The sequence below is a fragment of the Scyliorhinus canicula genome, chromosome 25 (assembly GCF_902713615.1).
Source record: "Scyliorhinus canicula chromosome 25, sScyCan1.1, whole genome shotgun sequence".
Classification (NCBI taxonomy): Eukaryota; Metazoa; Chordata; class Chondrichthyes; order Carcharhiniformes; family Scyliorhinidae; genus Scyliorhinus; species Scyliorhinus canicula.
In genome coordinates, this window is record NC_052170.1 from 19,500,433 (window position 1) to 19,524,015 (window position 23,583).

Sequence of the window (23,583 nt, forward strand, 5' to 3'; positions counted from 1 at the left end):
TGGGACCCTGGAGCTGTGAAGCATTGATGCTAACCACCATGCTACCGTGAGGCCCCTAATACGTAATACGTGAAGAGAAAGAGATTGGTAAAGACAAATGTAGGACTCCCTGCAGACAGAAACAGGGGAATGCATAATAAGGGACAAAGAAATGGCTGAGCAATTGAATACAAACTTTGGTTGTGTTGAATACATACTTTGGTTCTGTCTCTTCATAAAAGAGGACACAAATCAGATACCAGAAGTGTTGGAGAATGAAAGGTTTAGTGAGAGGGCGGAACTGAGGGAGATCAACATTAGTAAAGAAATGGTGCTGGGAAGACTGGTGGGATTGAAGGCGGATAAATCCCCCGGGCCTGAGAATCTGCATCCCAGAGTGCTTAAGGAGGTGGCTCTGGAAATAGTGGACACATTGGTGGTCATCTTCTGGGATTTTATGGACTCTGGAACTGTCCCTGCAGATTGGAGGGTAGCTCACGTCATTCCAATATTCAAAAAGGGAGGTAGAGGGAAAAAAGGGAATTATAGACCAGTAAGTCTAACATCGGTAGGAGGGAAAATGCTTGAATCCATTATCAGGGACTTTATAGCGGAACATTTAGAAAGCAATGGCAGAATGAGTCAGAGACAGCATGGATTTATGAAGGGGAAGCCAATCGATGTGGTATATTTGGACTTTGAGAAGGCGTTTCACAAAGTCCCGCATAAGAGATTATTGTGCAAAATTAAAGCGCATGGGATTGGGGGAAGTGTATTGAGGTGGATAGAAAACTGGTTGGCAGAGAGGAAACAAAGAATAGGGATTAATGGGTCCTTTTCAAATTGGTAACCAGTGAGTTACCACAGGGATCAGTGCTGGGACCCCAGCTATTCACAATATATATTAATGATTTGGATGAGGGAACAAAATGTAACATCTCAAAGTTTACAGATGATACCAAATTGGGTGGGAAGGTGAATTGTGACAAGGATGCAGGGACCCTACAACAAGGTTGGGTGAGTGGGCAAACCAATGGCAGATGCAGTATAATTTGGATAAGTGTGAGGTTATTCACTTTGGAAGGAAAAACAGGAGGCAGATTACTACCTGAATGGTTGTAAATTGGGAGAGGGGAGTGTGCAGCGGGACCTGGGTGTCCCCGTACACCAGTCGCTGAAGGTAAGCAGGTGCAGCAGGCGGTAAAGGCGGCTAATGGTATGTTGGCCTTCATTGCGAGAGGTTTCGAGTACAGAAGCAGGGATGTGTTGCTGCAATTATACAGGGCCTTGGTGAGGCCACACCTGGAGTATTGTGTGCAGTTTTGGTCTCCTTCTCTGAGGAAGGATGTTCTTGCTCTCGAGGGAGGGCAGCAAAGGTTTACCAGACTGATTCCAGGGATGGCGGGACTGTCATATGAGGAGATATTGACTAGGTTGGGATTGTTCTCGCTGGAGTTCAGAAGAATGAGGGGGGATCTCATAGAGACTTATAAAATTCTAACAGGACCAGACAGGGTAGATGCAGGGAAGATGTTACCAATGATAGTGGTGTCCAGAACCAGGGGTCACAGTCTGAGGATTCAGGGTAAACCATTTCAGACAGAGATAAAGAGACATTTCTTCACACAGAATGGTGAGCCTGTAGAATTGTTACCACAGGAAGTAGTTGATCCTAAAACAAATATATTCAAGAGGCGGCTGGATATAGCACTTGGGGAGAATGGGATCAAAGGCTATGGGGAGAAAGCAGGATTAGGCTATTGAGTTGGATGATCAGCCATGATCGTGGTGAATGGCGGAGGAGGTTCGAAGGGCCAAAAGGCCTCCACCTGCTCCTATCTTCTCTGTATCTGTGTAATGACCAGATAATCGGTTTTTGTCATGTTGTTTGAGGCATACATATTGACCCTCCCCTGCCCATCTTCGAAGTATTGGTGTGGGATCTTTTACATCGACCCGAAAAGAAAGGGGCCTTGGTTTAGTGGTTGAGCACTCCCAACAGCGCCGTGCTCCCAACAGCGCCGCGCTCCCAACAGCGCCGCGCTCCCAACAGCATCGCGCTCCCAACAGTGTCGCGCTCCCTCAGCTCTGCCCTGGGGTGTCGGCCTTGGGTTCATGCCCTTGAACTTGAATCGAGCGTTGTGATGAAGAGGTGAGAGAGCTGCCAACGGAGCCACGGTTCGTCCCCAAAACCAGAATGGTGGCACGGCGGTTAGCACTGCTGCCTCACAGCGCAAGGGACCCGAGGTTTGATTCCGGCCTTGGGTGAATGTGCGGAGTCTGCACGTTCTCCCCGTGTCTGCGTGGGTTTCCTCCGGGTGCTCCGGTTTCTTCCCGCAGTCCAAAGACGTGTAGATTAGGTGGATTGGCCGTGCTAAAATTGACCCTTAATGTCCAGAGATGTACAGGTTCGGTGGGGTTACGGGACAGGCTGGGGGAGTGGGCCTAGGTAGGTTGAACTTTCAGAGGGCCGGTGCGGACTCGATGGGCTGAATGGCCTCCTTTCTGCACTGCAGGATTCTATGGATAACATCTTAAGAACAGGAGGTGACTACTTAACCCTTTGCGCCAACTCGGCTATTCAGTGGCTGGTCTGTGAGTTAATTCCAAATACCTGCTTTTGCTCCACATACTGGGGTAAATCTCCAAATTCAAATTTGCAATTGATCACGTATCAATTTCCACTCGCAGAAAGAGAGTTCCAAATTTCCGTCCATCCTTTGTGTGTAGAATTGTTTCCCAGTTTCATTTATGAATGGTTTCATTTGAAACTATACCCGCTAATCCTCGACTCCCAACGAATATGAATAATTCCCCACCCTACCACAGGGATGCCTGGTTCCCACCAGTCCTAAATTTTCAAAGCATTTTTTGATTACTTAAGTAAATGGTCATTTTGCTTAAGTGGCATCCAGCTCTTAGACAAAGGTGCATTTCAAATGTTAGTTAAGTATGTCATGCCTCTTGATTTCCATTCAAGGTTGATGGCTCCATTTCAAGGTTGAGTGATGCAGTGGGTTAGCATCCCTACCTCTGGGCCAGTAACTCTGGGATCCAGTCTCACTTCAGGACTTGACGGCCACGGAATATGCCGAACAGGCTGTACACCCCTCCAATACGCCTGACAGCAGGCAGTAAGACCGGCAGAGCTCCCTGATTAGCCATACTGCGGAAGGCAACGGCAAACCACTGCCGTTTTTTGCCAGTGGACTCCCATGTCGCCAATGCCTACTCAGGGTACAGTACCTGGAGGGGGAGGAGAATGCCATCTCTAACATCTTGGGCATATTACAGGGCGGCACGGTGGTTAGCACTCCCGCCTCGCAGTGGGGTTCAATTCCGACCTTGGGTGACTGTGTGGAGTCTGCACGTTCTCCCCGTGTCTGCGTGGGTTTCCTCCGGGTGCTCCGGTTACCTCCCGCAGTCCAAAGATGTGCGGGTTAGTTGGATTGGCCATGAAAAATTTCCCCTTAGTTGGTTTCCTCCCACAAGTGCCCAAAGACGTGCTTGTTAGGATAATTGGACATTCTGAATTCACCCCCAGTGTGCCCGAACAGGCGCCGGAGTGTGGCGACTAGGGGATTTTCACAGTAACTTTGTTGCAGTGTTAACGTAAGCCTACTTGTGGCAATAATAAAGATTGGAATAAGGGTGTGCAGGATAGGGCGAGGGAGTGGGCCTAGAGAGGGTGCTCTTTCAGGCTCGATGGGCTGAATGGCCTCCTTCTGCATTGGAGGGATTGCAAGATTCCTTGGTCATCAGCGGCTGCCGGCCAGTCAGTTTAATCCAGCAACTACAGAGCTGAAGGAATAAAAGGTACAGTAGCAACAAGGATATGAAATTAGCTGAGTGACAGTTTTGTGGCCAATGGATGTTATTCAGACTGGAGGAAGATTTATAATGGAATTCCCCAGGGTCGGTGTTAGGACCCCTGCTCTTCCTGATAATATATTAATGACTTTGAGCACATACCTAGGCCACTCCCCCACACTGTCCCCATAATCCCACCCAACGTTTTGGACGGTAAGGGGTAATTGATCATGGCCAATCCACCTAACCTGCACATCTTTGGACTATGGGAGGAACCCGAAGTACCCGGAGGAAACCCACGCACACACGGGGAGAACATCCAAACGCCGCACAGTCACCCAAGGTCGGAATCGAACCTGGGTCCCTGGCGTTGTGAATCAGCAGTGCTGGAACCTGTCACCTGGATGGTTAAGCTCATCCTTTGCATTGGGACATCACATCGCAGTCACCCATCTTCTTGAACTTGAATGTATCTTGATGTTCCTGAACCCTGGAACATTTTCTTCATCAATAGTGCGGGCAGGACCTTTACCACTCATACAGCATGGCGCCTAGTCTCAATTCCATAGTGCGGCCAAGCTCGGACCAAGGTAGCTGTGATAAGCGGGCACCCAAATTGCGTGAAAGCCTCCTCGACGATGGCGGGGCCTTTAAATTGGGCTGGGGATGAGGAAGTTTCCTATTTGGAGCGAAATATCCTCTTGCGGTCCGGAAGGAAAGAAATATAATCTTCAGAGTCATTGTTTGGCTTTGTGTTGTCTGCAGAAGGAGCCTGGATTCCGTGAAAGGTAGGAATTAGGAGCGGAAGGAGGCCGCTCAGCCCCTCGTGCCTGCTGCACCATTTGGCCAGATTATGGCTGATCTACCTCCACGCATTACCCACTCGCAATATCCCCATCCCTTTATAATAATTCATTATTATAACATCTATAATTCCAATGGTGGTGACCAGAATTCTGGAAAAGGCCTCTCTTTGGCTACCAGGCTTTGGGATCTTGCTGGCCCCCTCTGGGTGAGGCTGCGGTACCTTCCCCCTTCCTCCAGGGGGCGGTGAGGGAGGGACGGCGCGCGCTCAGTCTGCGTCGCCGCACGTTCCCGTCGCGTGCGTGCGTCGTGACGCACCCGCGCAAATGGGGCCCGCCGCAGAGCGCGCCGGATAGCGGGGGGGCGGACGGGCGGCTCCTCCCGCCGGAGGGGTTGCTCGGCGCCACTCAGGTAAAGCGGAAAAGGCGCCGGCCGGGCGGCCGCCAGCCATCCCCGGCCGGCCTTGTCGCGGTGCGCGTTGCCCCCCCCCCCCCCCGCCCCGGCGGCCAGCGCGGCGCCTGATTGGGTGAGGGCCCGGTTGAGTGATAGCCCCGCCAGCCAATCGGAGGGGCGGCCGAGCGCGGGCGGTGGGGGGTGGGGGGTGGGGGGGGGCGTGTCAATGGGCGGGGCTACATTGGAGTTCAGAGGGTCGTGTGGCTATTGTTTGGCTAGGGGATGACGATGGTCAAACTAGCCTCAGCGAGGGTCACCGCGGCAACCATCATCCATTGTTGTAAAAACCCATCTGGTTCACGGACGTCCGATTGGGAAGGAAATTTTCCGCCCTTACCCGCTTTGCCCTACAGACCCACCGAAAATGGGGTTCACCCTTAACTGCCCTCTGAAATATTCCAGTTTGAGGTCAATTAGGGATGGGCAGCCTCTCTGTCTTGGCCACTGACACTCCCATTCGGTGAAAGAATGAAGAGGGAAAGAAAATCACTATGGGGGAGAATTTGGCTCATCGGGTCTGAATTTGGCTCATCGGGTCTGCAACGACCCTCCGAAAGATCACCCTAGATGCAACCATAGAACAGTACAGCACAGAACAGGCCCTTCGGCCCTCGATGTTGTGCCGAGCAATGACCACCCTACTCAAACCCACGTATCCACCCTATACCCGTAACCCAAACAACCCCCCCTTAACCTTACTTTTTAGGACACTACGGGCAATTTAGCATGGCCAATCCACCTAACCCGCACATCTTTGGACTGTGGGAGGAAACCTGAGCACCCGGAGGAAACCCACGCAGGCACGGGGAGGGCGTACAAACTCCACAGAGTCACCAGAGGTCGGAATTGAACCAGCGTCCCCGGCGCTGTGAGGCAGAAGTGCTAACCACCGGGCCACCTTGCAAAGTGGAGAATGTTGGCATCGATCCCAATAACCCCTCACGTGCTAAGCGAGTGCTCTATCACTTGAGCTCATTCCCCCCTATGTACTTGCATTTATCCGGCACTGTGGACTATCTCAGCTTGTACCAGAGCCAACAAAGTTCTCTGAAAGTACAGCGGGCCTGGCAGCCAATTTGCGCACAGCAAGCTCCCCCTCCCCCACCCCGAACAGGCAATGTGATCAAGACCAGATGGGCTGATTTCAGTCGAAGTACGAATATTGACCAGCCTGCCTTGCCTCAGTGGGTAGCACGCTCATTGCTGAGGCAGAAGGTTGTGGATTTGCTCCTGGGACAAGTGCATAACCCAGATTGGCAATCGGCAGCACGGTAGCATGGTGGTTAGCATAAATGCTTCACAGCTCCAGGGTCCCAGGTTCAATTCCCGGCTGGGTCGCTGTCTGTGCGGAGTCTGCACGTCCTCCACGTGTGTGCGTGGGTTTCCTCCGGGTGCTCCGGTTTCCTCCCACAGTCCAAAGATGTGCAGGTTAGGTGGATTGGCTATGCTAAATTGCCCATAGTGTCCTAAAAAATATAAGGCTAATTGGATTGGGGTTGTTGGGTTACTGGTATAGGGTGGATATGTTGACTTGAGTAGGGTGATAATTGCTTGGCACAACATCGAGGGCCGAAGGGCCTGTTCTGTGCTGTACTGTTCTATGTTCTACCCACCCACACCAGCGGTTCGCTTTAATGCCCAGCTTGTAAGTCAGTCCCTGTTTTTTTTCACGAGGCTTCGGAGGCTGTCATATTACACACCTTCGTTCAGCACCAGGGTATTCCCGGGGTTTGACATCACAGCCAGTTTTCTGCAATCTGACCCGCAACATCGAATCCTCAATGCATGGGCAACGTTCCACTTATGTCGTATTTCTGTTCCAATTCTGAACAGTTAAATTGTGATCTGTTCTTCTTGTCCTTCCCACCAAATAATTTTGCCTACTTTTTTTATTGGAAAGGGGTAATTGTGCCATTGTCTGGATTTAAATTCCATTTTAAATCTGTTCCGAGGTTGTGCTATTTAAGGAATCGTGAAGTGTTATCCCTGTGTGCTATATCCCAATATGAAGTGGGTCTGCGGCTTGCTGGGTGACACTCTGGGACGTGGAGCTATCTGGCCTTTCAAATCCAACAGCGTTCAGCCAATCCCGCGCTGACCCCTAGCAAAAAGAGTCCTTGTTGAGACAATCATTTCTAAAGAAAGCAAACGTGTGAAACAGGCCTGGAAAAGCCATTCCTACTAGTCTTGGGGACGCGGGAGTTAATTGCGACAGGTGCTTCAGTAAACATTTCCAGAATTCGCTGGGTCCCAAAGGCGCAGTTTTGTCGGAAGCTGTATTGCTTCAACACCAAAGGATCCAAGGATCTGGATGCCTGTCTGAGGGGGAGGGAATAGCGGACTGGTGCTGAAGTGTCCCAACCCTAACAAGGGGCACTGCGTCCAGGTGAAACATGGGGCAGGATTCTCCATCCCGCCAGCTTTGCACAGTCCCACGCGGTCAGGAAATCCGCAGGCGTGAGTGAGTTGCCGGCACAACGGAGCATCCTGCCAGCAGAGAATCCAGCTGCAAAGACCCAGAACCTGACAGTACTTTGAAACCTCGCCCCACCAATGCTCTGGCCGGAGGACATCCGTCCGGCAATAAAGAGGGTTTCGGAAGATCACCTCACAACCTTGGCACTCCGCACTCTTCACAACCTTATCATCCCCCTCGCCCTCGACCATTAGGGACCAAGCATTTTACCCTCGTGAGATCCACAATTTATTTAGTAGTTGCAATCATTTGAACTGAGAAACTTGATATCGAAGGGGATTGTCCGTACGGACATACGAATTAGGAGCAGGAGGAGGCCACTCGGCCCCTCGAGGCTGTTCCATTCAATAAGATCATGGCTCAACCAACCTCGATAACCTGAGCGGAGGAGGATGAGAGGCGACTTAATAGAGGTGTGTAAGATGATGAGGGGGATAGATAGAGTGGACGTTCAGAGACTATTTCCTCGGGTGGATGTAGCTGCTACAAGGGGGCATAACTATAAGATTCAGGGTGGGAGATATAGGAGGGATATCCGAGGTAGGTTCTTTACTCAGAGAGCGGTTAGGGTGTGGAATGGACTACCTGCTGTGATAGTGGAGTCGGACACTTTAGGAACTTTCAAGCGGTTATTGAATAGGCACATGGAGCACACCAGAATGACAGGGAATGGGAAAGCTTGATCTTGGTTTCGGACAATGCTCGGCACAGCATCGAGGGCCGAAGGGCCTGTTCTGTGCTGTACTGTACTATGTTCTATTTCTATTTCACCCCCTTGTCAATCAGTTATCTATCTTTTGGTATACAATGGAATTGGCCGTCCTAAACTGGTCTGGCCTCCCATGTGACTCCGCGCCCGCAGCAATGTGCTGGACTGTTTACTGCCCTCCGAAATGACCGAGCAAGCCACTCGGTTATCGCCGCCACCTTCTGGAGGGCACTTAAGGGTGTGCAATAAATATAAACCTCGCCAATTGTGCCCCATGTGCAGTGAAACAAAAACCAATCAATTGAAAACTGAGGCAGTCCTCTTCGCGCGCCCCCCCCCCAAATGCACCAGGACAACCCGGCATGCGAGAAATCTTAAAAACTAACAACGAGTGAATGCCCGGGGCCTGAGGGTTCAGAGCGCACAATGTCATTGTTTGCAGATTGAACATTATAGTTGCACTTGAACTGTGGTTGGTAACATTGGAGAGCAAAATCTGAAATATGTTCGCATTGAGAATCAGGAACAATGGTTTTCTTGATGCTTTAATCCTGGATTTTATTTTAGTACTTCTTTCTAATCTTTGGATCACTTTGTCTGTCTTTTGCTCTCTACCTCTTGTGTCATCCACAGCTCAGGGAGCACTCCCACTTCCGAGTTTCTTTTCTCTTCCATGTGATGTAGGCATCGTTGGCTGGGCCGGTATTTATTATCCATCCTAACTGCCCTTGAGAAGCCGTCTTCTTGAACCGCTCCAGTCATTGTGGTGTAGGTACAACCACAGCGCTGTTAGGAATGAAATTAAATGAAAATCGCTTATTGTCACAAGTAGGCTTCAAATGAAGTTACTGTGAAAAGCCCCTGGTCGCCACATTTCGGCCCCTGTTCGGGGAGGCCGGTACGGGAATTGAACCCGCACTGCTGGCCTTGGTCTGCTTTCCAAGCCAGCTATTTAACCCACTGTGCTAAACCAGCCTCTGAGGGGTGGACAATAAATACGGGAGAGAGTTCCAGGATTTTGATCCAGCGGCAGTGAAGGAATGGCCGCTATATTTCCAAGTTAATTGGGTGGCGCGGTGGTTAGCACTGCTGCCTCACGACGCCGAGGCCCCAGGTTCGATCCCGGCTCTGGGTCACTATCCATGTGAAGTTGGCACATTCTCCCTGTGTTTGCGTGGCTTTCGCCCCCACAACCCAAAAACCACAACCCACGCTAAATTGCCCCTTGATTGGAAAAAAATGAATTATGTACTCTAAATTTAATAAAATATATATTTCCAAGTCGGGGTGGTGAGCGGCTCGGAGGGGAACCTGCAGGTGGTGGGGTTCCCACGTGTCTGCTGCCCTCGTCCTTCTAGGTGGCGGAGGTCGCAGGTTTCGAAGTTGCTGCAAAGTCAAGACGGTTGTGGGTTGGAGACTGGCTGCAGAGAACGTGGCAAACAATAAGCCCGTCTTTCCACTCCAGTCCAGAATGGGCGAGTGTTGTACCATCGGCGACGCTTGTTTCCAGGCGAGACGTTAAACCGAGGCCACATCTTGCCCCTCGGGTGGAGAATGTGAAAAGATCCCGTGACACTGTTTCAAAGAGGAGCGAGAGAGCTCTCCTCTGTGCCATGAACAGTACTTATCCCACAATCAACATCACAAAAATAGATTCATCTGTTCATTGCTGTTCGTGGGCAAATTGGCTGCCTCTCATACATCACCACAGTGACTACACTTCAAAAAGTACATCAGTACGGTAGCATAGTGGTTAGCACAATTGCTTCACAGCTCCAGGGTCCCAGGTTCGATTCCCGGCTTGAGTCACTGTTGTGCGGAGTCTGCACGTTCTCCCCGTGTCTGCGTGGCTTTCCTCCGGGTGCTCCGGTTTCCTCCCACGGTCCAAAGATGTGCTAAATTGCTCTTAGTGTCGAAAATTGCCCTTGGTGTTGGGTGGGGTTACTGGGTTATGGGGATAGGGTGGAGGTGTGGGCTTGGGAGGGTGCTCTTTCCAAGAGCCAGTGAAGCCTCGATGGGCCGAGTGGCCTCCTTTCTGCACCGTAAATTCTATGATTCAGCCGCTGCACAATACCTTGGGCCACGCGAAAGGCTTAAGTGAAAATAGTTCTTTCTTTTTCTTATAATTTGCCATCTCACAATCTTTCTTCCCTTTGATGTATTTTCAGTATTGAAGATGCATTGTTAGATATAACTGCAAACACCCATACCGTATTCCTTTTTCCTCTCCTGTGATCTGTCTTCTGCGCCTGACCCTTTATCTTGTGCTTCGAACTTACCCGCCTCTGCTGCTCGTTTCTGTGCAACATGGTGGGGGCGTAATATATTTTTTTAACATTTCCAGTTTCGCGCCTGATCAATGCTGCACTAGTTACTTCATGTTGGTGAACTGGTGAAGTGAAGTCATCAGACAAAAGCAATAAAACATAATAAAAGATCCCTTGAGGAAAGGGTGATCATAAGACAATTGAAATGCAAATTAGGTTTGAGAATGACATGTCCCAATTAAGAATCTTAAACTTAAGCACAGGCAACATGGGTCTGAGCGGACAGCTGGCAACAGACTAAGCATTGTGGGAGACAACACCCATTGGGAACACTTAAAGCAATGATTCTCGATGTTTAACAAAAATACATTCTCTGTTAGATTTTTTAAAAAGAGGTTTAGAATGTTGCAAAGAATAGTGGTGACTTGGGAGATTCGGAGAGCTTTAGAAACCAGCAAAGTTATTAAAAGGAGAAAAGGTAGAAGGAGAGTAAACTAGCCAGGAATATCAAAATAGATTGTCAGAACTTTTGCAACTACATAAAAAGGAGGAGAGTAGCTAAAGTAAACACGATTCCTTAGAGACAAGGACTGGAGAATTATCATGGGGAATGGATAAATATTTTTGTGCCTCTCTTCACAGTTGAAGACTGAAATTACATACCACAAATAGAGAGCAACCAAGGAGCATTCAATATCAATATGAGCAGAGCAAAAAGGAGGCACTTCAGGGACTAAAAAACACCAAAGCCCCAGGACCTGATGGCCACAATGCAGAGGCCGAGCATTCTCCGCTGAGGTCCCCTATCTAACCCGAGTACCGTTCGATAACATTGCATTTCTCTGCACTGCGAGCGCCGGGAAACAGGCAGCAAAATGCGTTCGCTATGGGACCATGTTCGGTAAAGTTTTTTTAAGGACACGACTAGTAGGGTAGATAAAGGGGAGTCAGTAGATTTAGTATACTTGGATTTCCAAAAGACATTCGATAAGATACCACACACAAAGGTTAATGTGCAGGATAAGGGCTCATGGAGTTGGGGGTAATAGATTAACCCAGGTGGAGGATTGATTAAAAGCCGGGAAGCAGACAGTCGGTATAAATGCGCCATTTTGAAGTTGCCAGGCTGTAATTAAAGAGCAAAGAACAAAAGAACAAAGAACAGTACATCACAGGAACAGGCCATTTGGCCCTCCAAGCCTGTACTGGTCATGATACCAACCTTGGCCAAAACCCTCAGCACTTCCTTGTGCCGTATCCCTCTACACCCATCCTTTCCATGTGTTTGTCAAGATGCCTTTTGAACGCCGTTAATGTATCTGCTTTCATAACCTTCCCTGGCAGCACGTTCCAGGCACTCACCACCCTCTGCGTAAAAAAAAACCTGCCTTACACATCACCTCTAGACTTTGCCCCACGGACCTTAAACCCCGTGGTGACTGACCCCTCCACCCTGGGAAAGTGCCTGCCCATCCGCTCTATCCATGCCCCTCATAATCTTGTAGACCTGAATCAGTACATGGGCCTCTGCTGTTTATACCATCAGTGAGGTTATTCTACATATTATAGAAAATTAGAATACAATTTAAAGGCATGAAACTTTTACGTGTTGATATTCAGAGAGGCTTGAAAGTGCTCGTGCAAAGAAAGTTAACATCAAGGTGTAACGATCAATTAGACAAATGACATATTGGTCTTTGTTGCAAGAGAATTGGAGTACAAGAGTAAGGAAGTCTTGCTTTAATTGTGCAGATCTTTGGTGAGACCACATCTGGAGTAGCGTGTGCAGTTTTGGCCTCCGTATGGAAGAAAAAATATACTTGAATTGCATATGGTACAGTGAAGGCTCACTCGATTCGTTTCAGGGAAGAGAGGGTTGTCCGATGATGAGAGGTTGAGTGGAAAGGGCCTCTACTCCCCAGAGTTCAGAAGAATGAGAGGTGATCTCATTCAAACGTCCAAGGTTGTGAAGGGGCTTGACAGAGTAGACATTGAGAGCTTGTTCCCTGCTGGCTGGAGAACGAAGAACACAGGGACAGAGCCTCAACATCAGGAATTGATCATTTAGGTCGGACATTCTTCAGGCGGTGGGTTTTAAACCTTTGCAGTTTTCCAGCCCAGAGCGTGGCTCTTGTCCCGGCATGGAAGGTACCCGAGGCTGGGTCTTTAGATTTTCAATCACCCAGGAAATCATGGGATGTGGGTTGCTGGCAGGAAAGCGGAGTTGAGGCAGCAGACGGGCCATGGTTATATGGAATTTGGAGCAGGCTGGAGGATCCCGATAGCCATCAGCCTAGTGGGGCCCGGGTCACTTCCTGTGAGCTGAATTTCATGTTGGCTGATGGATGATGTATTTTCTTTGTGTGCAGATACGCCGCTGTCCAAAGATTGCAGCCCCAACAACGCGGACCGCCCCTTGGACACTATGCTGCTGGGCCAGAACCCTGCAGCCAATCCGAGCCCAAAGCCTGAAGCCGTAGAGTCTGCAGCAGGGTTGAGCCCTGGCCCCAGAGACTTGGGTAGGTTTAAAACTCCGCACCCGACAAACAAGCCGGCAGCTTTTTCTGTGTATCTGTGACTTCTATTTTCTGGATAGTGATCGCAGCGAATCTTTGGCAGCCAGCAGCGCGTCACAGTCAATGATGGGCAACTCCCTTGACCTAATGCAGAGCTTCTAAACAAACAATAGAAACTATACACGTGGGAAATAAATTCAGGAAATACTGCAAATGCACAGTGGGGCTGCAGTATCTGTGAAGAGGAAAAAACGCTCTACATTCTTCTATGATATAGTTTTGAGATTGATAGCATTTAGTGAAATTAATTTGTCCCCTAGAAGTCAGAAGCTGCACATTCTCAGTTGCTGGCCTTGAGGAATAACCATGATCCTGCTTTTAACCTCTGGGTGGCTGGATATCTTGGTGTGACATTATGCTTTTGTGTTTATTTCACACTGCCGCTTCATTAACATCAGATATAGGTGGCCCTAAAGAGGAATGTTAAGATTATACTTAGTTTCCCCTTAGTAATAGGATAGTCCGTTATGCTTTGCAAAGTAAATGTTCATCACCATGAAACAGCCTATCCACTGTTTTACTGTAAGCGGCAACACGAGGAAGAGCATAATGGGGTCCAGTGTCATTGGATCAAAGCAAATCACTGCGGATGCTGGACTCTGAAACCAAAAGAGAAAATGCTGGAAAATCTCAGCAGGTCTGGCAGCATCTGTAAGGAGGGAAAATAGCTAACGTTTCGAGTCCAGATGACCCTTTGTCAAAGGTAACCTGGACTCGAAACGTTAGCTCTTTTCTCTCCTTACAGATGCTGCCACGCCTGCTGAGATTTTCCAGCACTTCCTCTTTGGGTCCAGTATCGTAGTGGTTATGTTACAGAGCGAGTAATCCAGGCATTTGGACAAGTGATTAGCAGACGTGAGTTCATATCCCACCGTTTTGAAGGGGGAATTTAAATGCAATTAATTTACTGCACATGAAAGGCGGTGTGCCAACTGAGACGAGCAAGGAGTGCAGTTTACGGACATGGAGATAAGTATGTTAGCAGGTCAGCTCCGGAGGGAAGCAGCGGCAAGGGAAATTGTGCAGGTGAGGGATAGCAACAGGGAAGTTGGTGGTGGCTCCGGATCTGATTAACAACGTTCTTGAGGAATTTTATCAGAGGTTGTACAGGTCAGAGCCACCTGGGCGAGACCGTGAGATGCAGGAATTCCTAGATGGGCTGGAGTACCCGAGGCTAGGGGAGGGGGACAGGGCTACATTAGAAGGAGCGATAGTGGAGCAGGAGATAAAGGATGCGATTGGGAGGATGCAGTCGGGGAAGGTGGCAGGGCCGGATGGGTTTCCGGTGAAATATTATAGAAAATTCAAGGATAAGCTGGCACCCCTGATGGTGGGGATGTTTGAAGAGGTGATAGGGAAGGGGGTGTTGCCACAAACTTTGGGGCAGGCATCGATTTCTCTGTTGCTAAAAAAAGATAAGGATCTGACGGAGTGTGGGTCTATAGGCCCATATCGTTTCTGAATGTGGGCGCAAAAGTATTGGCAAAGGTACTGGCGGGTAGGCTGGAGGAATGCCTCCTGAAGGTGATAGGTGAGGATCAGACGGGGTTTGTGAGAGGGAAGCAGCTCTTTTCAAACATTGGAAGGGTATTGAACGTCATTATGGCACCGATTTTCCTGCCAAAGGCTTATTTCAGAGAGATTGAGGGGAGGATAACGTCGTTCATATGGGGAGGGAAGGTGGCCAGAGTTAGAAAGGTGCTGCTACAGGGGGGAAGGCAGGCAGGGGGTTTGGGTCTTCCAAATCTGATGTATTACTACTGGGCGGCGAATGTGGAGAAGGTGCGGAGCTGGGTCAGAGGGGTTGATTCCCAGTGGGTCAGAATGGAGGAGAGTTTGTGCAGGGGGTCGGGATTAAGAGCACTAGCAACAGCGCCGCTCCCGATAGCTCCGGGGAAATACTCAGGGAGTCCAGTAATAATAGCTTCATTGAGAATGTGGAGGCAGTTTCGCCAACACTTCGGGTTGGGGGCAGATCAAGGGAAAGACCAATTCGGGGGAACCATAGATTTGAGCCAGGGAGGTGGGATGGAAATTTTGGGAAATGGGAGAAGAAGGGTATTAAGACACTAAAGGATTTGTTTCTTAGGGGTCGGTTTGCAGGACTGAAGGAGCTGGAAGCGAAGTATGGGCTGGAGCAGAGGGAAATTTTTAGATACATGCAGGTTCGAGATTTTGCCAGAAAGGAGATACAGGGCTTCCTGGTGGAGCTGGCCTCCACATTGCTGGAGGAGGTGCTGACGACAGGGGGACTGGAGAAGGGGTAGTGTCAGTGGTTTACGGAGCTATTTTGGAAGAGGAGAAGGCACCGCTGTAAGGGATCAAAGCAAAGTGGGAGGAAGAGTTGGGAGAGGATATGGGGGAGGGGTTCTGGTGTGAGCTGGTCCGGAGAGTGAACGCCTCCACCTCGTGCGCGAGGTTGGGGCTGATACAGCTGAAGGTGGTATATGAGGATGAGCCGATTCTTTGAATGAAGATATGTGTGACCGTTGCGGGGCGGACCCCGCTAATCACGTTCATCTGTTTTGGTTCTGTCCAAAGCTAGAGGATTACTGGAAGGAGGTGTTTAGGGTAATTTCTAAAGTGGTGCACGTGAAACTGGACCCGGGCCCCCGGGAGGCCATATTCGGGGTGTCGGACCAGCCGGGGTTGGAAACGGGCGCGGAGGCAGATGTTGTAGCCTTCGCCTCGTTGATCGCCCGAAGGCAGATCCTGATGGGATGGAGAGCAGCCTCTCCACCCTGTGCCCTGGCGTGGCGGGGGGACTTGTTGGAATTCTTGACTCTTGAGAAGGTTAAGTTTGAACTGAGGGGAAGGATGGAGGGGTTCTACAATTCAGGGCCATTATTCATTATGCACTTTCAAGAACTGGATAACATCGAACATTAGTGGGGGGGGGGGGGGGGGGTTGGGGGGAGGGGGGGCTGTGTGTGTTAATGGTGGCTCTGGGTGATTCCTGATTCCTTTTTGTCATTTGTTGGTGTGAACATGCGGGCCAATGTTTGGGGATTTGGTGGGAGGATGGGATTGTTTGTTATTGATATGGGGATTGACATATTTGTTACTGATTATTGTTTATTGTTGGTGGGTGTAAATTTGGGGGAAAATGTGAAAAAGGAGGAGAATAAAAAATTTTTTTTTTTTTTTAAATTACTGCACATGAATCTGGAATAAAAACCCTTCTGATTCCTAAATGTGCTTCAGGGAATAAAATCTGCCGCCCTTGCCTTATCTGGCCTACATCTAACTCCAGAACCACGGCAATGTGATTGCTCTTAACTGCCCCCCGGAACCAAGCTTGCAAGCCACTCTGTAAACAGGGCAGGGCATTAAGTGCTGCTCTTATATCCCATGAATGATCAACAAAAAAATTCTAGGTTCAAACTTCATTACAGTGCAGAGGGGATGCTGAAATTGGCAGTGAAATTATTTGGATGAACCTGGAACTGATTCTTAATGTGCCTGTTGGGATGCCTATGAAAAATTCTCAGTGGCACTAAAAGAAGAAAAGAGAGTTTTCCAAGATGCCTGGGCAACATTCCTCCCTCATTCACTCCTGGCAAAAGGCCCCGGGTCCATTGGTCCCACACCTCTTGTTGTTTGTACTGCAAGGAATCCGGAGGCACTGATAGGGCCCGATCTATATAGTGGCATAACCCTTCTTCTTCAAGCAAATTTTGTTTGATTGGACTCTGCGAAGTGCATTTTACAGTGTGAAATGCACCATACAAACCTAAATTGTATTGTTACTGCAGCAAGTTAAAAATAAATCTCCTGGCCGATCTATCAAAGGGTTCAGCCAGAATTGCGATATTGTTTCAGAAAGCTGCAGTGCTTTTGGAGTGAGGGATTTGGAGGAACGTAACAATCGCTGTATTCATGATTCATTGGGTAAATTATATGCATTGAAATATCTGAATGACTACTGTTAAGATCCCAGCCCAGACCCCAACATGTGCTAGGATACCAGACAGAACCCCAAGCACTTTTTGTAAATTTATAAAACTGAGGAAAGGATACTTTGCTCCAGAAATCCACTGACAAATAAGTGATATGTTATATTGAAAAAGCTTTATCATTAACACAGAAAATAGCTTACAATTAACAGTTAAACAATTCTCAATAATAAAATGAAACACTTTAATTTCTAACTGATACCTTTTCTATCTCCAATCAAGCAAAACCCATCACAGGTCAAAGGCCACTTGTAAAATCAGTTAGCAAACACAGGGATACTTAGAATCATAGAATTTACAGCGCAGAAGGAAGCCATTCGGCCCATCGAGTCTGCACCGGCCCTTACAAAGAGCACCCTACTCAAGCCCACATCTCTACCCTATCCCAGTAACCCCCACTTAACCTTTTTGGACACTATGGGCAATTTAGCATGGCCATTCCACCTAACCTGCACATCTTTGGACTGTGGGAGGAAACTGGAGCACTCGGAGGAAACCCACACAGGCACGGGGAGTACGCGCAGACCGTCCGCGCAGACAGTGACCCAAGCCGGGAATTGATCCTGGGACCCTGGAGCTGTGAGGCAACTATGCTAACCACTATGCAACCGTGCTGCCTACTTGCTGCATACTTGAATAGATATTTCTTGGAAATACTGGTTGAAGAGAGAGAGGGATCCTGTAAGGAGGCAGCCTGTAGATCCTTGACTGTGTCAGACTACTGCTTACCGTGATGGCCTCTTTCAAAACCTGCTGCTCAGCTCAAAGCTCCCAGCAAAACTAAAAAAAACTGTCTGCTACAGACCCAGCTCCTCCCATTTATTACATCATCTTTATCCCATTCAGATCCCCTGACCTGCGTATCCAAGTCTAAACGCAATGTCTCAAATTATCAGCTCCCAAGGGAATCTCCAACAATTGTAACAAAATTCCATTCATTCTCTCTTTGCAAGCGTATGTATGGTTGGAATGAATGATGATCTCACCTTTACGACATCTTGATTACACCTTCTGTAGCCACAGTATTTGGAAACCTTAACCTGGATTCTTTAATAATCCTACTGCGACATATTTATATGCCTGAACTCCGGCGTCAAAAAATATTACTGCAACAGAGATAAAATAAACTATATATATACCAATTTCTTAAATTCATCACACTAATTTGTGTAACTCTAGATTTCAACGTGCAGGCAATAGGCGAATCCTACTTTCCTCTTCCATGAGTTAATTTGTGCGCTGTTCTTTGGACAAGTAGATCTGTGAGCTAATGTTTAACCAGCCATTCGCACTGGACAAAAGGCAACTCAAATTGCATTCAAGTGAGCATCAGCACTTTCAATGAATCAGTCCAATCTAGGATCTAAAGACACCAGCTGCTCCTCTTTAATTACAAATGAAACAAAGTAAATTCCACTCTCTATTTGATAGGAGAATCCAGAGTTTGCTTTTTAACCTGACTGAGTAGCTCTGATCACAGGTCAGTGTTTCAGGAGCGATGCGCGTTGCCGGTGGACTGCGCTTACCACCCTCGGTGTGAAGTTTAGGACTTTGGTTGAGAGGTTAGACGGAGGCTCCACCTGTCGTCAGGGCTGGTGTCAAAGATGCCACAGCACGTTTTGAAGAAGGGCAGGTGTGTTCGCCCCAGTGCCCTGTCCCACATTTACCTCGTGTACAACTTCACTACGACAGATTGCCCGGTCAGTTATCTCAGCGCTGTTTGCGGAATCTCGTTGTGTGTAAATTGGCTGTCGCGCTTCCGACATTACCGCAGTGACTACAATTCCGAATTATTTAATTGGCTTTAAACCTTTTTGGAGGATCTTGTGGTCATGAAAGGCGCGATAGAAATGCAGCTGCTTTCTTTTAAGCTCGTGGGCGGGGGAGTGGGGGCGGTTTCTGACTTTGGCTGATTCTTTCCACAGCTGCGTTGTCACATAATAAACCAATTTGTGGTCAACCGTTAACTTTCAGCTGCAGGACAGAGTGTACACTCATCATATTATGGCAAGGGCAGTGAGAAACTCTGTTCGGACCTTTTGTACAGCTGCCTGGGGTTTTAGTCGGGGGGGGGGGGGGGGGGGGGGGTTGGGAGTGGTCCAGGATCGCCATTCTAGTCAGGTTTTTCTTGGAAGTTCTGACTCTGCGTACCATTGGCAAAGCATGTTTCAAGGAGCATGTATATGTGCTGTAGCTGCAGCAAAATTGGCCACTGCGCACGTGCTTGATATAATTGCATCAGGACCCTGTCAGCAAGGTGCGGCAAAATTCTGCCGCCATCTTGATTGGCGTGCTTGGGTTCCCTTGCATGTGAATCATTGCTGTCACCTGGTGGCGTTTTCTTCTTGCCCGGTTTTAGATGTCAGTTCTTTTATCCTGTAAACCCGCTGTTTGATTGCATTAGGAGGCAGGTATGCGAATGACATATGGTTTTAGCAGCAAGCAGATTTATTTATTTATTTAAATTTAGAGTACCCAATCAATTTTTACCAGTTAAGGGGCAATTTAGCATGGCCAATCCACCTAGCCTGCACATCTTTGGGTTGTGGGGGTGAAACCCACGCAAGCACGGGGAGAACGTGCAAACTCCACACAGACAGTGACCCAGAGCCGGGATCGAACCTGGGACCTCGATGCCGTGAGGCAACAGGGCTAACCCGCTGCGCCACCGTGCCGCCTGGGCAGGCAGATTTATGAGTCATCCAAACTCGAGGCGTTAGCTCCGTTCGCTCCCTCGCCACAGATGCCGTCGGACCTGCTGAGATCGGCCAGCATTTTCTGTTTCTGTTTGAGGCAGTTTTAAATTCAACGAAGATTGAGTTGCCACTACCGCATTACCTTTACTACCCACAGTCTGAGTGTAGGCAGATGCTTGTCAGGAAATCCTGGCAGGTCAACAATAAACACGCAGGCATTTATAAAGTGCCCCAAGCTGCTTCGCAGGAGAGTTACTGAGCCAAAGGGGATATTAGGACAGATGGGCAGCATGTTAGCACAGTGGTTAGCACAATTGCTTCACAGCTCCAGGGTCCCAGGTTTGATTCCCGGCTTGGGTCACTGTCTGTGCGGAGTCTGCACGTTCTCCCTGTGTCTGCGTGGGTTTCCTCCGGGTGCTCCGGTTTCCTCCCACAGTCCAAAGATGTGCAGGTGAGATGGATTGGCCATGCTAAATTGCCCCTTAGTGTCCAAAATTGTCCTTAGTGTTGGGTGGGGTTACTGGGTTATGGGGATAGGATGGAGGTGTTGACCTTGGGTAGGGTGCTCTTTCCAAGAGCCGGTGCAGACTCGATGGGCCGAATGGGCTCCTTCTACACTGTAAATTCTATGAAAGATGGCCCATGTCTTGGTCAAAGAAGTAGATTTTAAGAAAGGTCCACCGCTCTATTTTCCTTCTTTAAGATTAATTTTAAAACGTACCTCTTTGGGGGGTGGGGGGGGGGGGGGGGGGGGGGGGGGGGCGGCATGTGATGTGAGCGCGGGGCCCGGTTGCGTTTTTGCCCGCTCCGGCTCCGTTCATCTTTTAATCCATTAATTTATCCTTGTGCGCATTTCATATTTGCTTTCTCCTGGGATGCATGGATGCACTATGTCCCTGATTGGCAGGTTTGTGATGAAGAGCCCGGATAACAATCCTCATTTATTTATGATAATTGGAGGGGGCCCAGCTTTGCAGTGGTGTAGTTGCTGCTCAGCCGGGGGGTGGGGGGATCTCACCCTGGCGGCGCCGTGTGCGAGTTACCGGGCAGGTCAGCAAAGGTCACGGAGCAAACGGGAAAGTCGCAACACGGATGCCGAAATTGGCTGAGCGACGGGAAACGGTTTAGTCTCAGACTGGGGGAAAGTATTCAGTGGGGGTTCCCCAGGGGGTGAGGACCCCCTGCATTCCCTGATCTATATTAATGACCTAGATTTGGGGGAATTGGGCACAATTTTAAAATCTGCAGATGACACAAACCTTGGAAATGCTGTGAGCTGTGAGGAGGATACTGAGAAACTGCAAAGTGACATCGGCTGGTAGAATGGGCAGACAAGTGGCAGAAAACGTTTAAAGCAAGGAAGTGGGAAGTGATTAATTTTGCAAGGTAGCATAAGTTGAGGCAATAAAAAAATGAAAGTAGAATTCAAAAGAGTTTGCAGGAGCCCACGGACCTGGAGATACACGTGCACGACATGTATCAGAACAGGAAGGTAGCAGAACAAGTTGAGAACGTGGTGAATAAAGCATATGGGATCCTGGCCTTCGTAAATAGACGCATCGAGTACAAAAACAAGGGTAAATCTGAGTAAAACACGAGGCGGCTGAACTGGAGTATTGTGTCCATTTCTGGGCAGCGCACTTGAAATAGGGTGTGTCAGGAATTAGTCTGTACAGGAGAAATGTGGTGAGAATGGCCCAGGAATGAGGAACCTCAGTTGCTTGGATAAATCGGAGAAGCAGCGAGCATTTGGGATGTGGAATGCGCGGCTTAGGAATGGTGGAGGCGGGTTCAATTGTGGCTTTTGGATCATTATCTGAAGAGAAGAGAAATCGCAGGGGTATGGGGAAAAGGCAAGGGAGTGGGGCGTAGCTGAGTTGTTGCAGAGAGCAGGCGTGGACCAAATGGCCTCCTGTGTCATAATCATTATAACATTCTCTCTGTCCCACGACAGAGACTTGTTTACAATATTGGCTGATAGTTCACTTGAGTAATAAAGGTATGTTACACAATAGAAGGTGTAGTCTTTCGGGTGAGACCTTATGTCGACAATCCGCCTGTTAGATCGTAAAGATTTGAAGAGAAGGTGTTCTGGCCAAAACTCAACCCTCAATCAGCAACAAAATAAAAGCTGACCATTCTCACCTTGATGTTGGTGCGACTTTGCTCTGCGCAAATTGGCTGCCGTATTTACCTGAAAAAGCAGAAGTTAACACTTTACGACATCCTAGGAATGTGAAAGGCACGGTGGCACAGTGGTTAGCACTACTGCCTCACAGCGCCAGAGCCCCGGGTTCAATTCCGGCCTTGGGGGACTGTCTGTGCGGAGTCTGCACGTTCTCCTCGTGGGTTTTCTCCGGGTGCTCCGGTTTCCTCCCGCAGTCCAACAATGAAATGAAATGAAAATCGCTTATTGTCACGAGTAGGCTTCAAATGAAGTTACTGTGAAAAGCCCCTAGTCGCCACATTCCGGCGCCTGTTCGGGGAGGCTGTTACGGGAATCGAACCGTGCTGCTGGTCTGCTTTCAAAGCCAGCGATTTAGCCCTGTGAGTCATGCTAAATTGCCCCTTGGTGTCCATGGATGTGGTTTACGGGGTTGCAGGGGCTAGAGCGGGGTAGTGGGACAGTTGTACGGTACTCTTTTCAGAGGGTCAGTGCAGACTCGATGGGCCGAATGGCCTCCTTCTGCACTGTAGGGATTCTATGAATCTACAGAATGTACTGTGGCGGTGTGCCGTTTTGAGTAAAGAGTGTTTGTATCAGTCTTTCTGCAATGTAATTGTTTTACTGGCATCTGTTGAGGTTTCTCAACACGTACGAGCTTTGGGTGGGCTTTTTCAGTCTGCAAGAAGTGACTTGGAAGCAAGACCTGGTTTACAGGAGCTCTTGTTTTCATAGTCATTACTGTACCTACTGCTCTGCTCAGTTACTGTTATTGTTAAACTTCATTATTTATTTATATTAAGTTCCCCTTTTAAACAACGCACCCAACTATCTCCTTTGTGGTCTCAAGTTACCACATGTATGTTTGTTCAAAATGGCTCCCTTTCTTCCTTAACACATAAGAAGGGACTTCTGAAATAAAAGCACTGATCTGGTTGGCCTATTTCTGTGCTGCAGCAGTCTATGATTGTAAAGTGCGATGGATGCTCTCATAATACAGCTCAGTACACCCTACAGGGAAATGGGGAGTGTAGCTGAATGAAGACATGGGGCCCGAGTGATACCCCTGTGGGGTGACAACCATCCTCGACCTCAAACCCACCACCGTGGCCAAAACAAGCTCTGCATCGCTTTCGAAGTCAGGCGGGACCAGGGGCTTTCAGACAGTAACACGGAACCCGTGTTAGACACACCGAGATCGGTGAACATTTTTAGGAATATAGACTGCTGGAAATGCTCCGCAGGGCTGGTGGAGTCTTGTGGAGAGAGGAGGAGAGATAACGTTTTGAGTCAAACATTACTTATCCCGTCCTGAAGAAATCCTATTCGACTCGCAACAGATCTGTTTCTCGCCCCACAGACGCTGCCAGACCTGCTGAGTATTTCCAGCGCTGTCTCTTTTTATTTCGGATTTCGTACATCTGCCCATCGTTTGGGTTGATTGTTCAATTTGGTTATGCAAAAAAAAGTCGCTGGCCGAGAACAAAGGTGCAGCTTTCAGCTCATAAAAAAGACTCGCGTCTGCTTGCGTAAACTATAGCCTCGCAAGGTCATCGTTGGAGTGACAAAGATTGAAATGTAACACCAAAGGAGGTTGCTGTCCCAAGACCGAGGAAATACATAAGAGACAGCATCCCTTCGGGACGTTTAACATTACAATGTTGACAGAGAGGCGCTTGTAGTTTTTCTCACC

General features: G+C 48.7%; 1 protein-coding gene across 1 annotated transcript in view; it reads left to right on the forward strand.

Annotated features, from left to right (window-relative positions):
* Positions 1-23,583, forward strand: part of samd1b (sterile alpha motif domain containing 1b) — a 66,064-nt gene that overhangs the window by 25,474 nt on the left and 17,007 nt on the right. The window contains exon 5 of the mRNA XM_038784693.1: positions 12,868-13,017. Coding sequence (XP_038640621.1) covers positions 12,868-13,017 — 150 coding nt within the window. The remainder of the gene's footprint in view (positions 1-12,867; positions 13,018-23,583) is intronic.